Below are 17,756 nucleotides of genomic sequence, written 5' to 3'. Positions count from 1 at the left end.
AAGCAGTGGTATCAACGCAGAGTACTGGGAAAACCGATGAAGCAAAGAAGCAACATAGTTTGGAGATACGGCAGTTTGTGAACGAACTGCACGCTCCGGCGAGAAAAAAATTTTCCCCGAAGATATCGTCGAGATGCGTCCGTATTCTCTTTTCAATAGAGGTTACCACTCAAGAGTAAAGACAAAAGCGAGAATACGAACGCTACTCGACGATGTCTTCGGGGAAAATTTTTTTCTCGCCGGAGCGTGCAGTTCGTTCACAAACTGCCGTATCTCCAAACTATGTTGCTTCTTTGCTTCATCGGTTTTCCCGATCGCCGTTTGTTGTTCGTTTTATCATTCATTTCCTGTTGTCATTCTTCAATAGCCGTTCTTTATCGTCCGCTACCATAAGATAGTAGTTCTTGATCCTTTCGAAGCCGTTCCTGACCCGTTCAAAGCCGTTTCTGAGCCGTTCGTAGTCGTTTCTGACCCGTTCAAAGTCGTTTATGAGCCGTTCGTAGTCGTTTCTGACCCGTTCAAAGCCGTTTCTGAGCCGTTCGTAGTCGTTTCTGACCCGTTCAAAGCCGTTTCTGAGCCGTTCGTAGTCGTTTCTGACCCGTTCAAAGCCGTTTCTGAGCCGTTCGTAGTCGTTTCTGACCCGTTCAAAGCCGTTTATGAGCTGTTCGTAGTCGTTTCTGACCCGTTCAAAGCCGTTTCTTACCCGTTCGTAGTCGTTCTTGAGCCGTTCTTTGCCGTTTCTGACCCGTTCAAAGCTGTTTCTGAGTCGTTCTTGACCCGTTCGTTGCCGTTCTTTGCCGTTTCTGACCCGTTCAAAGCCGTTTCTGAGCCGTTTCTGAGCCGTTCGTAGTCGTTTCTGACCCGTTCAAAGCCGTTTCTGACTCGTTCGAAGCCGTTTCTGACCCGTTCGTAGTCGTTTCTGAGTTAGCGTTACAGACTGCGATAAACGAGCGATAAACGTTAAAAATATTAAAGATACTTTTATTAATGATAATGATATAATGATATCTTTAGATGTTAGTTCATTATTCACAAATATTCCTAAAGAGTTGGTTTTAAATGCCGTTAAAAAACGTTGGATTGACATTGCTAAGAACACAAATTTCAATTTAGCTCAATTTTTACATGCAATAGAATTGATTTTAGATTCAACTAGTTTCAGCTTCAATGGTCAGTTTTATGAACAAATATTTGGCAGCCCGATGGGTTCTCTTTTATCACCTATCATAGCAGATATTGTGATGGATGATTTGGAGACACAATGTTTAAGTTTGTTAAGTTTCACTGTCCCCATATATTATAGATATGTAGACGACGTTTTTGCTATATTGCCACGTACAAAAATAGATGAGATATTAATGACTTTTAATAATTACCACCAACGCTTGAATTTCACATATGAAATTGAAGTCAGTTCTTCCATTAATTTCCTAAATACAACGATCATTCGTTCAGACAATAGACTCATTACTAATTGGTACAGGAAACCTACATGTTCTGGAAGATATATAAACTTTTTTTTTCTAACCACCCTTTAAAATATAAAATTAATACTATTTATAATCTGGTTGATCATGTCATTCTACTATCCAATGACATTTTCCATCATAAAAACATTGAGATGGTGAATGATATCTTACTTAATAATTGTTTAACCTAAACACATCATCAAACGACATATACAAAAAAGAATTAATGTATTAAAAATTCGTAATTACATTAATGATTGTGATATGAATCGTGGACAATCTGACAGAACATCTTTTATTTCATTGCCATATGCTAAAGATGTGAGTTATGATCTATATCGTGTTATGCGTGGCATGGGCTTCAACGTCTATAAAATAACCAAAAAAAAGCTAAATACATTGATTAAACGTGGTAAAGATAGTTTACATAATGATCAGAGAACTAATGTTGTATATAAATTAGATTGCAAAAACTGTAATGCGTTATATATCGGCCAAACAAAAAGGCGCTTACGTACTCGAGTGAAAGAGCATTTTAACAATATAAAATTGCATGAAACCAATCATTCCGTTATAAGTAAACATAAGTTGGAATTCGGACATGAATTTGATTTGGACAAAACCTAATATATTATATAATGAGAAATATGTGAAAAAGAGAGAAATCGCGGAAATGTTGTATATTAAAAATTCAATAATATAATCAACCTACAAAAGGACACAGATAGCTTAAATAAAATCTTAAATGACAAAATAATAAAGGTCGTTTAGCTTGGTTTCCTATTTTTATATTTCAGTCACTGATAAAGTTTCATACTCATACAATGTTTCTCTCTCTTTAAAATTCAACAAGATGTTAATGATTTGTTTTAACTTAAATTTGTGAAGTGTTTCAATAAGAACGTATGTACTCAAAATTTTATAGCAAATCCATTTATGTATATTACTGTTTTTTGTATTCAAACCGTTTTTTTTTAAATTAATTATTATTTCAGTTTATACTTGAAAAGGACCACAACCATATGGTCGAAGCGTTGTAACTTCTATTAAATAAACAAATTTTGGCTAGTTTGGTCGATTAATTTACAACTACCCCTTTGATTATTGTACTAGCGATATAAAAACAACTTAAAAAATTTAAAATTTTTATTAATTATTTTATTATTTTAATAATTTGTAAAATTAAAAAGAGATACTCACTAGATCCATAATTCCTCCCTGACAGGTTCGGGAGGATATGATTCCTCGCCGAACAATTTTCTGAGGCAGAAGACGTCATCTCACCAGTAATCCTGTGCCCATTCCACGATCCCCTCCGCGTCGTCCCATAGCTCGGCCAATTCCCGCCGATCGCACCACCGATAATTTCGTACTTGTTCCATGTGCCGAAGATTAAGGTATCCACCGATTTGGACGGATTCCTCGGTTATCTTCTGAAAATCGACAAATATATTTAGTAGATAATATTAATAAACAAATTTATTATATAATAATAAAAACTTATCGACATTGTGAATATAAGGAACAGAGTCCTCAATAAATTTTCTAGCAGGTGGGTCTTCCAAGATATTATGTCTATTATTTCATGAAGTTCTAAGGACATTCTTGTTAAAAAAAAATTTGGGCCCAAAATGTCTCCCGATCCAAAAGGCATTTTGCACTGCACTTAATAACTTAGCTCGACGACACTTAGCGATACTTAGCTCGGCGACTGCTTTAAACTTTGTGATGAACATCGCAGAGACAGATCCTCTCTCCATAAGCTTCAGCCCCATCCCTTCAGATAAATCGTAGTAATAAATATCTGTTTATAAATTCGAGCGGTTGGACATCAGCGCTCACCGTAATGCTATACGCCATACGCTGTTTTGTTTATACCTGCGGAAAGGACCATGAGAACGCTTAGAAGAGAGAGAGCGTGAGGCGTTTACGAGAGATAACGGGAGGCGTTCATGAGAGAGCGTGAGGTATACGAAAGAGAGAGAGATAGCGCGAGGCTAGGGACCGTGAGAGAGATAGCGCGAGAGAGATGTCACACAGTGGTGCCATATACGTGAATCACGGAAAAAATTATATAATTTATTAACTTTTAGAGATCGGGCTTTTTTGATGATTTTAATAGTTTTCAATTGCACACATATCAATATTGTTATATTAGAAGAAATAAAACATCAATATAGATCTCATAAAAATTAGTTATATAATATATTTTTATTTAATTAGTGATGACCAATCTAAAACGCGTGTTCAAAACAAAAAAAAATATATATATTTTATAACAAAAGAGGTATTTTATAATATCTTTGAACTGAGCCTACTAGCCCCGGTCTCCTCTAGTCTTCTCGTTATGCATTTATATTCAAATAAAACAAATATAAACATTTTTCCATTTTTATTATAAATATATATATAATCGCACTAAATCGCAGTTGTAATTAATTGCATACGATGATATAGTATGATTTTAAATTTATATAAATTTCTGATTGAAGGGAAATGTAGATAAATGGTGAGATTTATTCAATGATCAAGATTAGTAAGGGGATTTACGATTTTATAATATTATTCTTTGCATAAAAAAAAAAATCCGATTTAAGAATGAAATAAATACGCTTTTATAAAGTTATTATGTCAAATTTGTGAATTCCGTACAATAATTTTCAATGTAAGATCTTCAAAAATTGTAGGAATATATGGAATAAAAGCATAAGAATTTCATATTCGATGATACTTTAAAATTTTCTTCGGAATGACTCTAATGATGTCCACAGTTTTATAAGCGTTAGACCGCTAACAATGCGAGTTCATACGATTAACAACGTCAAACTCATAAGTCTCGAATCTTCAAATGTATGCATGATGATGATCGAATCGACGTTACACCGTATGTTCGATCTCGATCCATGCATTGATGTATCTTTTGATCGATTGGTTAAAATTACCGAGACAGTCGATGTTAAATTTACACAATTTTCAAATATCGCGTCTAATGTAACGGATAATAAAAAAGTACCAAATATAATACGCGCTAGCGACGCCTTCACTAAGCATCAGCTCATCGATTGCGAGGTGGTAGCTTTAGTTTTTACTCCATAATATGCATGAAAAAAAAAATGTAAAAGAGAGAAGAATAAAGAGATTTTAAGTTTAAATTATGATGTAATTTCTTTGCACGCATTTCCAATCCGCACTCTCTCCCACCCGTAAACAGTTCCCTAGCTCTCATACGAAGCTTGTAGCGGTCCTTGCGGGGGATAACGTCATGCGGGGAAGGGGAACGTGATGCTAGGGATCGCGAAAGAGGTAGCGCGAGAGAAGATAGAGATAGCGCGAGGCGAACGTGAAGGAGAGAGATGTTGCGGCGAGGTACATGAAAGAGAGATAGCGCGAGGTTTGGGACTGCGAGAGAGGTAGCGCTTAGGAGACAATGAGAGAGCGCGAGGTGAACGCGAGAGAAAGAGAGGGCGTGAGGCGAACGTGAAGGAGAGAGATGTTGCGGCGAGGTATATGAAAGAGAGATAGCGCGAGGTTAGGGACTGCGAGAGAGCGCTTAGGAGAGCGTGAGGTGTTCGCAAGAGAGAATTTTTTTTCTATTAATAATAATTTTTATTCATAAAATGTGTGTGTGTGTGTGTGTGATTAAAAATATAGAAGCATGTAAAATTTAAAAATAGATATAATATAAAAGAATATAAAAGAATACAATAAAATGTAAATATAAATTAATATAAAAGAAAATTAAGAATATTTTTATCGGCTCTCAATATCAAAGATATAAGTATGAAATTGAATGGATAAAAGAAAATATAAAATAAAAATGAAAATATATGAATAAAAATTAATATAAAATATAAAATATAAAATTAAAAAAAAATGCTAGCGGCAACGGCAGCTGTGAGGTGGTCGGGCGATGGAGGTGGTTACAGTGACTGCAGCGATGACTGGTGAGGTAGTAGAGTGGAGGCTGCGTCTTATACTGAAAATAGAAACAGTGAATTTTACTTTTGTTTTTTCAAATTTTTAATTTATTATAAATATAAAACGGATACTTACAATGATTACAAAGTGGACACATGTTCCGCGTGAACATCAGATGCAGCGGAGCGTGACAATCGCTGCACCACTCTTCTATAATCACTTCATAAGAAGTGGTACAATGCACGCGTATGGCACAAATGTTTACAAATAGTTCCGCATTTCGTACTACACAAGCAGTGCATAATTTAATATAATCTTCAGATATATAATATGAATATATAGCGCACACCCTCGTTACAACATTTATGTTGCTGATTACAGGCACTCCCAATAATTGTTCAATTATATCCAAGTCCCCGCCGTGCTCGCTATTATAATCGGAGTCTGTTGATTCACTCACTATGTCATTTTCTTCTCTATCACTATCTTCCGCAATATCTATAATATCTACATCAATATCACTATCTTCCGCGATATCTATAATTTCTATGTCATTATTACTATCCTCAGTCATAATAATATCTTCATCCATTTCTTTTACTCTGATCTGTGCTATACGAATGCTAAAGACTGTTTGATGCGGAGACAGACTCTCTCCATAAGTTTCAACCCCCATTCCTCTCAAAATTATCGCAATTCTTCCTTAAAAATATTAAGGAAGATGTTTCGCTCTCGTTTACGACCGATTTTCTGCGAGGGTACAAAGCTGCCGAACGTTGGCGCCGATACGTTGCATTCTTCCTTAAAAAAAAATTTTTTTTTAAATATTAAAGAAGATGTTTCGCTCTCGTTTATGGGAGATTTTCCGCGAGAGTACAAAGCTGCCGAACGTCAACACTTTTACATTTGCACCTATAAATAACGTTTAGACATGTTCGTCGCAGCGTCGGCCCTAAAATCTTCATTTCTTTCCATAATATCCTAATGATTTTATGGACATAAAATGAAAAAAAAAACATAGTTTTATGGATTCTAGAACGCTCCGTTGACAAGTTCGAGCAGCCGGACATCGGCGCTTCCGTAATAAAATTATACTAACGAGGGTACAAAATTGTCGATCATCGGCGTTTGTTCTATACCTGTTGGGAAAATGTCTAAGATCCCTCATAAAAAAGTCGTAAAGATACCATCTACAAATATTGCACTCAGAAAACTCCCCCTCCTTTGTCGAAACATCCCCTCCACCCGCGTGACGTCAGCCACGGCGCCACCGAGATTCCACCCGCCCCGCATGACGTCAGCCCCCGCGTCACCGAGATCCCCCCCGCCCCGCATGACGTCAGCCCCCGCGCCTAGAGATACCCCCGCCCCCCCCCCCCTCTCGGAGCCCCATAGGTTAGAACTCTCCTAGTATATCTAATGCGTCTCTGTACCAATATCCAGGAATAAAATTTATTGCTCTTTTTATCTTATTACTTCAGTATAACATGCATGCGTTACATAAATCAGACTTTTTGTTTCTTTTCAAGGCTAAACCTCTAAATTCAATTTTGAAGGTTTCCTGTCATTCTTTCACATGCTTTTCTTGCCTTCCTGGATTTATTTTCTATTTGCAAACTATATAACTTTAATATAAACTAAATATTTGTATGAACTGACAGGTTATTGGTAAACTTTCAAAATTTTTTTTTTTTTTTTTAATTAGACATGACCATTCATGTCTTTATTAACATGTGTACTTTAATCCCTGAAAAAATTTTTAATTTTATAAAAGCAATAAAAAATAAATATAAAATTACAAATTAACATTTTGTCAGTAAAACAGTTAACTCCAGCATTCCTTTAAGTAAAGGTATCCTTGAATAAAACTAAGAAATTTAAATTGTACTTTTGTGTAACAAAGGTAATGTTCCGAGTGCTCCTGGGGTACCTACGATAACGAAACTTCCAAATTTCACTTATCATTTGAAATGGGAACCTGCTGAATCTCACAATTCACAAGTGATTTTGTATCGACTGGAAGGTTTAATTGTCAAAAATAATTACAAAAAAAACAATCAAACTGACAAAAACAATCATTGGAATTTATACTATAACGGAACAGATAATTATTGGATAATTACAAGAGACATGAATCGGAAATATAGATTCCGCGTGCAGGCTGAAAACGCTTACGGCCTTGGACAATGGAGTAAATCAAGCGCAGATTGATTTAACAGAATCTATCAAAATATCAATTATGCAATATCTACCATTTCTATACAATTATCTGCCATTCATATTAAGCCTTGTCGCTACCATCGTAATCTGTAATTTTTACTACTTTTACTGTTGTATGTATATTTCTTATAAATTTAGGATTTTTGATTAAAAATTAATTTAGATTTGATATATACATATAGAGAGTTTCTGAAAAGTTAGTTTGTTTGTTAAAAATTATTCAAATTTTGCAATGCATAGTATTAGATAAGTGTACTATAACTCTTTATTATTTAATAGCATATCGCCAACGCAAAAAAAATAAACAAATAACCAAAAAATCAACTATAAACGAAGCACCTTACGTGAATTTTGAAATCACATCTATGAACAATCCTAAATTACCGCAAATTGATCTGGACGAATTTGCACGGATTATAATCGACAAACAGCAAATTACCTTAGGAAAACTTCTAGGCAGCGGCGCATACGGAAGAGTTAAAAAATAACTAATTTTTTTTTTAAAATATATCCTCGACGATTTTCTTTAACTTTTTAATCAGAAAATTTTCAAATAATTAAATATTTTGTAGGTATATCAAGGAACTGTTAAAAATTTTAAAGACTTGGAAACAACGCCTGCCGCCATAAAGATGCTATCAGAAGGTGCTACACCACAAGACAAAAACGAATTCTTAAAAGAGGCCAACTTTATGAGCGACTTTGATCACAAACATGTGCTAAAAATATTGGGCATTTGTGTTGACATGGATGCACCATGGCTCATATTAGAATTAATGGAAGCTGGTGACTTACTAACTTATTTGAGAGAAGAGAGTCGGATATTGCAAACGTCAAATCCGAACGCTTTGCGTCTACAAGATTTGCTCGCCATGTGCGAAGATGTTGCTCGGGGTTGTCGCTACTTAGAAGAACAGCACTTTGTGCATAGAGATCTCGCGTGTCGAAATTGTTTAATATCCACGAGAAATCGCGAACATCGTATTGTCAAAGTCAGCGACTAACGAGAGATATTTACACCAATGATTATTACCGCATGGTAAATGCAGTTATTCCAAAAAGATATATTTTTTTATTATATACATAATAATATTATACATCTTAAATCTAATTAGATAGATGTAAACAAAAATATATGTGGCATATTCCGCGTCAATCGGAACAGCTTTACGACCAAAATTGAGGACTAGCTAAAAATTCTCTCTTGGCCGGAAAAATTACTCTAATATATCTATTTTATAATGCCGTGTGATATTTTAGAAGAATCCAATATGGCGGCCTCAAAATGGCTGTTTTATTTTCAAAAATCACAAACTAATTTATTAATCTGTTCTATATAAAAAATTATGTTCGGAGGAGGGTGCGTTCATTTCTCCCCGTAAAGCGATGAGTGCGAATTCTTTACTGATTGCAAGTGGACTGTATGGACTTTAATCACGCGGAGATAATAATAAAACTCCACGTCTCGCAAATAGCTAATCGAGAATGAGATTTTACAACTCAGTGACAATAACGACAATGTCAAGGGGGCGCAAAAGAAAAAAAAAAAAAAAATAGCGACGATCGTGCAACATGCAGCAACTAAAAGCGATTCACCGCCCGGTGCGTACCTTTTGATCTGATGGCTCGTTCCTCGTGGTTCATTCCTCGTGGTTCGTTCCTCGTGGCTTCGGAAATCTCCTTAATAAACATGCAGCAAAGCAAGCCGGAAAAGGAAGGCAAGCGATTCCCGATTATGCTCTCCAAGCCGAAGGCGACTGCGATGTTCGGCCACAAGCAAGCAAGCTTCGAAAAATTGGTGATTGCGTTCACGAGAGCGGCCCGTACGAGAGTGACCCAGTGCTATCTGCAAGCGTGTCTCAGGCCCAACAAAGCTCACAAATTTATCACGAGGTGTCATCGGTATACAATATATAATAATAGCTCTTTTTTATTTTTAATTTCTAATCTCGTATATTGTTATTTTTTATTTATTTATTTATAATATATAAAAAAAGGTAAAAGAAATTTTGTTTAGTACAAAATGATTAACATTTATAAACATTAGCAAAAGAAAATGAAATGAGATACATAAAAAACTGATAAGAGAAAAAATAAAAAAGTAACCCAAATGTTTATAAATCTTCATCTTCCGATTCATCTAATTGTAGATTAGATTGAAAGACATCGTCTTCATGTATTCCTGGTTTATTAATATTTCGAAATTAGAGGACTGATTACGTTCAGATAACACATTCTGCACACGATTTTCCAATATCAACAAAAAAAGACTATTTTTGTTCACAATTGCCACTTATTCATTAAAAAAACATTTGTTGTAAAATGCTTTTCTGTAGAAAAATTGCATTTTTACTATTTTCCCCGGTGTTTGGACAATTTCAAGCTTTATTTTCGAGTTCAGCAGGTCCAAAAACATAAAGATATACCAATTTCATACATTTCCCTTACAGGCAAATTTTGGCCCTTTTTCAGCATTGTTCTTTGTATTAATGTACTTGCTTTAAGAAACCACTAAGAGTTTTAAAAAAGAAACATGGCGACTCCAATATGGCGGCTCTAAAACCCCAAAATAGCAAAAAAAGTTTTCCTTATGTTTTGTCGTTGTTTTCTGGAGTTAATGAAGTAATTGCTCAATGTCTGAGTTTTCATGTTTGTTGGAAGCTCTCTGCGTTTCACAGGGTTGAGACTGTCTCTAAAATTTATTTTAAGAGCCCGCATTACTTCTTTCTAAAAAACTTTTTTCTTTTTACATAAGGACAACGCTGTTTTTTTCGCTATTTTGGGGTTTTAGAGCCACCGTATTGGAGTCGCCATGTTTCTTTTTTAAAACTCTAAAGGCCGTGGCACATAAAAAAACGTAAGCAGTAAGACTTAAAACTTAAGTGAATCGATCAATCACGGTCGAGTAGTAAGGCAGCTATTCTGAAACTTAAGCATCTCTGCGAATTCCGTATGGATGAAATTCTTAAGTCTTAAGTCTTACTGCTTAAGTTTGCCACAGTCTTTAGTGGTTTCTTAAAGCAGGTACATTAATACAAATTTTAAGAGTGTAAAAAAATTTTTAGGTCACATAATATTTTATACAGAACAGATTAATAAATTAGTTTATGTGATTTTTGAAAATAAAAAAAACAGCCATTTTGAGGCCACCATATTAGATTCTTCTAAAATACCACACAGCATTATAAAATACATCGGACAAAAATAAACGGTACACTTGAAAAGTAGTAAAAAATTGCGAATGTTTAAGAATTTATAACTCAGCAAATAATTATGATATCGAGATGTTTAAAAAACGAAAATAAAGCTTCAAGTCTGTAGTTTAAGAAAATTTTAGTGCCAATTAAATGGAATGATCAGTTTTGCAATGACAAATGATAGAATGTGAACCTGCAAAACTGATGAACAGAAGGTCCACTTTCCTGAATTGCACGGCGTAAATCAGTTGACGTAGCTGAATGGGATAAAAAGCGCGTGAAAATTTGAACTTTTCTCTTTAAAATGCGCTTTGGCGGAACTCGATACGATAATTTTTTCGCTGAGTTATCGCAATTTGAAAAAAGTCGAATTTTTAAGGACAAATTGTGATTTAAAATGTGTATCCGCTATCTTTATCAATTCGAACCGTTGCAATTCTATTCAAGAATGTTGCATTGAATGCGGAGGTGTCCCGAAGCGAGCAAATTGTGCCGGGCATCTCGCGTAAACAAAGTTCGAGTAGGATATTCGCGAGGTTTTCGCCGGTAAGAGTTCGGCACTACTTCCTCGGGGCTCGGAGGGTATTCATGAGGATTTCCTCGCGTAAAAAAATGAAAAAAAGACAAAAAGAAATTTAAAAAAAACGAAAAAAAAGAAAAAAAGACAGATGTGATTTTAAACAATGTGGCTTGTTTCTTTTTCCCTTTTTTCTTTTTTTTATTTTTTCCTTTTTTTCATTTTTACTTTTTTCCTTTTTCTATTTTCCTTTTTTACTTTTTTACTTTTTTACTTTACCGACTTTCTTCAAATTGCGATAACTCAACGAAAAATTATCATATCGAGTTCCACCAAAGCGCATTTTAAAGAGAAAAGTTCAAATTTTCACGTGCTTTTTATCCCATTCAGCTACGTCAACTGATTTACGCCGTGCAATTCAGGAAAGTGGACCTTCTATTCATCAGTTTTGCAGGTTCACATTATATCATTTGTCATTGCAAAACTGATCATTCCACGTAATCGGCACAAAAATTTTCTCAAACTATAAACTTCAAGCTTCATTTTCTTTTTTTAAACACCTCGATATCATAATTATTTGCTGTTATACATTTTTTTGCAATTTTTTACTACTTTTCAAGTGTACCGTTTTTTTTGCCGAGTGTAGATATATTAAAGTAATTTTTCCGGCCAAGAAAGAATTTTTAGCTAGTTCTCAATTTTGGTCGTAAAGCTGTTCTGGTTGACGCGGCCATGTATATATAAACAAAAATATAATATAATATAAAACCTTTTTTTGTGTAGGTATGTGTATAGAAGAAGAGAGGAGATAACTTAATCTGCACATAGTTGGAAAATTTGAGTTTTTTGTTAAAAAATATGGTTAAAATTTTTGTGTTAAACATTTTTTGTATTAAAGAGGTTTTTAACACATTTATGTATTAATTAAACATATTGCTGTTTTAATCGATATAAAACGTTAAATTTTAAAACAACTGAAACAAATTATAAAAATAACAATGTATACCTATTTTCACTAGCGGATCTTGACGTCGATAATGGGAGGGGGTTTGCAAAATTATTTTATTTAATATTTTTGGTTTCATGATTAGCTTTTATTCCAGGATCAACGACGTCGATAGCTCTTTAATGTTTGTTTTTCTTTACTTATATTTTTTAAACAAATTCAGCAAAACTGTTTCTATTAATTTCCAAGGGGGGGGGTTTAACCCCTCCCCTCAGAATCCGCTAGTGCCTATTTTTAATTTTACACACTAGATATGTTCCGTATTATTAGTGACAGAATTTATCTGATAAAATTTGCAGAAAAAAATGTTGATTTTATTCTATTCTATAAGTGAGAGGGGTTACAGATTTGTTACTGTTACTTGTCGACGTGTCTCGATGTGTCTCTATTATTAGAATGTCAGAATCATTATACCTATAAACAGTTTTAAATTAAAAAATTAAACGTTTAATTATAAAAGTCTTATGTAATTTATAAATCCAATCAAAATTCTCTTCTGTGTAGTTTCAACATTTTTATTTTATGTATTACAATATTTTTTTCAAAATTATATATATTACAATGTTTTTTTCAAAATATTCTATAGAATCTGTCATTAACATTTTTAATGGCGGTTTTGAAATAATTTACGTAATTGTAAAAAAAATTGTTCAACATTTTTAGTTAAAGTAACATTTTTATATAGTTACTATTTAACATAAGTAACATGTTAAATTAACATTATTTTCTCATTAAATTACAAAAATAAAAAAAATAATATAAATTTTACATGGTTTTTTAATCGAAAGATTGAATTATTACATCTGTAAAATGTAAAAATAATTTTTAAAAATTAATTTTATCATTAAAAATATGTTAATTTCACACAACTTTATTATTAATTTAAATTTGCATTTATTTATGTTACAATATTAACATAGTATTAGTATCATCTCCCTCCCCATTTAATATATCCGTATTATGTTAAATTAACACAAAAATTTGTGTGAACCGTTTAGAACATGTGATATTTGTTAAATGTAACACAAATTTTTCAACTGTGCATATAACGCTTGCTGCAAAAATAAACGAAGTCTTTTCGGCAAAAGTCTTAACTGCGCTAAAATTATATTTTAGGAAAGTAGAGGCTTGCTTCCTGTTCGCTGGATGGCACCGGAATCTTTGATGGTCGGAATATTTACTTCACAAAGCGATGTTTGGGCATTCGGAATACTAATGTGGGAAATTACATCATTGGGTCAGCAGCCCTATGCTGATCTAGCTAATTGCGACATAATAAGGCATGTGTGTGCGGGGAACAAGTTATCGAAACCTCTTAACTGTCCACAGACATTGTACAAGTTGATGCTAAGTTGTTGGAATGAGGTAAAACAAAGACCAAAATTCAAACTTTGTCTCGAAAATATAGAAACTCTGAAAGTCAAAATACAAGATAAGATGCTGATTCAAGACAAATGTAAACGGGTAAATTGATCGTAATTATTTTTATCTGCATGGAGTTATTTTCATATCGCCTCGTACTATCTCATGAAATGTATCTTTTTCTCTTGTTTCTCCTCGATCATCATTATCCTTCCCTTTAATTTTTCCTTCTGTTTTTCTCCTCCTCGCTTACTTATTAACTTTCCTGTACTGTAAATGCCACTACCATTTGTGAGAAAAAACATGAGGACCCGTGTGGTGCAAGACTCGTATAAATATTCTCGAACTAAGTCTGATCTTTGTCGAGCTTTGCAAATTTAGATTAAAAATACGAGATCATCGTATATCGCCCAAAAATAGCGATGTGAACCTAGAACCCGACTTTACAAAATTTAAAAATTAATGACATAGTTCGTTTGTACTTCGTTTGTACCTGTTTGTATCGCAATTTATTTGGTTTGTACCTCAAAGGGTTAAAAAATGGTCAGCGCTCAACTTAAAAATATTTTAATTTCATTAACATCATTCGATGTATGAGTATCGTTTGTACCCGTTTGTACCGTTTTTTGTTTTGTTTATACCCATACGGAGGTAGAAATACGGGAAATTACATAATCGTGTAAGGGGTAACTGTCATTTTTAAAGATAACATCGAAATCTGAAAGCAAATGCTGTTTTGTAATCGTTTGTACGGCTATGTAAGAATCCCCCCTCTCTCCCATCCCAGTCTTATTGTTAGTAAAATTATTTTCTGTTATAGCAACCGCCTTCTGAAATAACCGAATACTTTGAGATCTTGTCTCAAATACAGCCGATATTAAGAGACACGGTAGTGTCTTCCGTCGAGTCCACGCACTTGGGCATCGAGACGTGTATACATGAATATCCCAGTTGCGAGTCCCTCGTATTATCAGAACTATAACGATTGAAGTTCTTAATAGTTTTAATGGATAGCATAAGTCTTAATTATATGTATACCTATACACAATTATATAAAATGTCCTTATTTTTGCTCTACGTATCTAATCAGAGATATTACTATGCAAAGTCTGAAATAAAAATTTGTAATTACGAAACGTCTTCTCCTTGGTCGTCTCCGAAAACTTATATATCTCACGATTCTGCCGCATAGCGGCGCTTTTGACAGTTATTGGTTTTTATTTTGACAGTTTATTTGTAATTATGATGTGTGTAATGAGAGTTAACATACTCGTCTCACAAGAGATATGTAATTTAAATATTTAAAACATTTTTTAAGTTCTCTTAAATACTATAATTTTTATTTGAAATATTTTTTTGTAAAATGTTTCCTTTCCAAAATATTAGACTGTTCCAAAACTTTTCGCACACCCTGTATAGGGTGTCCCATTTTAAAAAACGTACCTCGAAAATTCTTCAACGAAGCATTTTCAGCAAAAATGTTTCAGACAAAGTTGTATGATTTTGAGGGGGACATAAGATGGTGTCATTAATTTGACCTTGAATAGTTGCTTGAAGATCACGTGAAGGTCACCTTCAATTTTTTAAATGAAACTACCATATTTTTTTTTTACATAAATCGATTCCTCACAGTATTCTGCATAAAAAGTTATAAGGATAGGATGGTCAAAAAGTAAATAGTTTACGAGATATGTTATACTTTAGTGTTTGACATAATTTTACATAAACTATTAAATACATGGGACATGATCCGGCTGGTCAAGGCAAGATCGGGACATGATCCGGCTGGTCAAGGCAAGATCGGGACATGATCCGGCCGGTTAAGGCAAGATCGGAAAAGATCCGGCCAGTTAAGGCAAGATTTTGAGAATTTTCTATCGCAATAAGTGTTCGAAAATTCATCCTTCATTTTGAATACATAATTGAATTCTACGTTCGAAATTTCGAGCAGTTTCCAGAAGGACATTCCTAGGAATAGAATTGCAACAGTTTCTTATACGGTCTATCATATTGTCTCTAGTTGTAGGTACTTCTGCGTAAATCACATTTTTTATAAATCCCCATAGGAAAAAATCGGGACTTGTCAGATCCGGAGATCTTGGGCACCATTCAACGTGTCCTCCAAGTCCAATAAACTTACGTGGGAAGAGACGGTGTAGAAACTGTCGAACTCTGAGACTCCTGTGAGGTGGTGCGCCATTATGTTGGAACCACATGCGTTGTCTTGTCACCAGGTCTACGTCCTCCAAGAGGACTGGCAATTCATGTTCAAGGAAATGCAAGTAGTTCGCTGAGTTAACGTTTCCGTCAAAAAAGAAGGGACCAATTAAGTATCCATTTACAATACCACACCACACTAAAAGACTCCAGCGATGTTGGTGATCAACTGGACGATGCCAATGTGGGTTATCGTGGGACCAATAATGACTGTTGTGTCGATTCAGTTGGCCTGTACTATGGAAAGTAGCTTCATCTGAGAACATAACAAACCTAAAAAATTGTTGATCCTGCCGCAACATAGCCTGGGCCCAATTACAAAATTTAAGTCTTCGATGAAAGCGAATAATGATACCGGAGTTCGACGGCACAACGCGAACCCGATTACAAGAATTTTTAAACTCCTGTACGTACGCAATTAAAAATATTCACCCAGATGACGAGGAAGCGTTAATCCAAGGAATATTATTTACCAAATTACGGGGAAAAGCCATGCAAGATTTCGAGACACGAGATATTCAAACGTTCGAAGAATTAAAAAACCAACTCGAAAATTCTTATCAAAGTAAGCGGAGTACAGCGCATTTACAAATCGAGTTCAATTCACTCAAGCAAAACTTTAACGAATCAGCACAGAGTTTCGGACAACGCGTCGACAAACTTGCTAGGAAATTATATAGCTCAATGATTGAGGGAGAAAAGCGTTCGAGCACATATAAGCGTGCTATTTTAGAAACCATACAAAGCCAAGCATTACTCAATTTCCAATTCGGGTTACGCAACGAATTGAAAATACTCGTGCGATCACAACGATACACAACCCTCCAAGAAGCAATAACGGGCGCAACCGCAGAAGAAAAGTTAATAGGATCTAACACGTCGCGAACGACAAATGCCTCGCAAAGTAAAACCGGGCAACAACCGCGACAAGGTCAACATAAAACCACGCAATGTTATAAATGCGGAAAATTGGGACATTACGGACGCGATTGCCGCAGCAGTAAATACGCGTTCCCAAAACCGGACAAGCCCCCTCGCGCAAATACCGTAGAGAAATTCTGCAATTATTGCAAAAAACGCGGACATAATCGCGACGAGTGTTGGACTCTAAATGGAAGGCCGAAAACAAATACACCGGACCGCGATAAGGGAACCGATAATAAAAAATCGCGAAGCATTAATAAAATTGAAAACCGTAAGAAACCGCAATCGCGAAAAAGAGATATCGAATCCGAGTATAGCAGTGACGAGGAAGAACGGCAAGAAGAAAAGAATAAAAAGACACGCGCGAAGATAGAATATCACGTGCGACAGACGTCTCGTGGAGCAGCGAGCCTAAATTTAATAACTCTACCTATACGCGAAGTAAAGAACGGCAAGATTAATATGCTCTACGATTCTGGAGCTACTGTCTTTCTAATAAAGGTTGTAAGGGCCGCTTTCGCGAGACACGGATAAGTCAACCGGGATCAGGGCTCGAGAAAGGGTTAAGTACAGAACGCCGATGGTATAAAAGAAAATAAGAAGTATATTTACGGTGGTGTACGTATATACAAGTGTGCATAAATGTGTGTCCGCTTGTGCGTGTATGCATGTATCAGTTTCGAGCGTGAGTCTTAATCGGAAATACAATGGTGTTGTGTTTTGCGGCACACGGTTTATTTCCCCGGATGCGCAATACCTGTATGTGCGAGCTCGGGGTGTGTATGTGTGTGTGTGTGTGTGTGTGTGTGTGCGTGCGTGTTCGTCGCCGTTCGGTCGTGTTGACGTTGCGTCTGGGCGTGGGGTCGGCGCGGTGCGACGAGCGGCCGCTCTCTTCGATATATCGAAGAGAGCGCGTTCGGGCGGCG

General features: G+C 35.2%; 2 protein-coding genes across 2 annotated transcripts in view; one reads left to right on the top strand and one right to left on the bottom strand.

The window, feature by feature from the left end:
* Window positions 1–8,611, top strand: part of LOC145940178 (proto-oncogene tyrosine-protein kinase ROS-like) — a 14,482-nt gene extending 5,871 nt beyond the window's left edge. Inside the window, exons 3-6 of the mRNA XM_083045094.1 lie at window positions 7,049–7,055; window positions 7,291–7,578; window positions 7,887–8,083; window positions 8,180–8,611. Of these exons, the coding sequence (XP_082901220.1) occupies window positions 7,049–7,055; window positions 7,291–7,578; window positions 7,887–8,083; window positions 8,180–8,611 (924 nt within the window). The remainder of the gene's footprint in view (window positions 1–7,048; window positions 7,056–7,290; window positions 7,579–7,886; window positions 8,084–8,179) is intronic.
* Window positions 8,612–15,587: 6,976 nt separating this feature from the next.
* LOC145940177 (uncharacterized) lies at window positions 15,588–16,208 on the bottom strand. Its single transcript, XM_083045093.1, has one exon. The coding sequence runs from the start codon at window positions 16,206–16,208 to the stop codon at window positions 15,588–15,590; it is 621 nt and encodes a 206-aa protein (XP_082901219.1).
* Window positions 16,209–17,756: the final 1,548 nt, after the last annotated feature.

The sequence above is a fragment of the Prenolepis imparis genome, unplaced genomic scaffold, assembly GCF_030444845.1.
Source record: "Prenolepis imparis isolate NDT839.2.m4 unplaced genomic scaffold, iyPreImpa1.0 SCAF_9, whole genome shotgun sequence".
NCBI lineage: Eukaryota > Metazoa > Arthropoda > Insecta > Hymenoptera > Formicidae > Prenolepis > Prenolepis imparis.
Note: the sequence above shows the minus strand (reverse complement) of the source record. Positions and strands in the feature narration are given on the sequence as shown.

Coding starts and splice junctions, on each gene's coding strand:
- LOC145940177 (XM_083045093.1), bottom strand. CDS start 16,208: ATGTTGCGGCAGGATCAACAATTTTTTAGGTTTGTTATGTTCTCAGAT.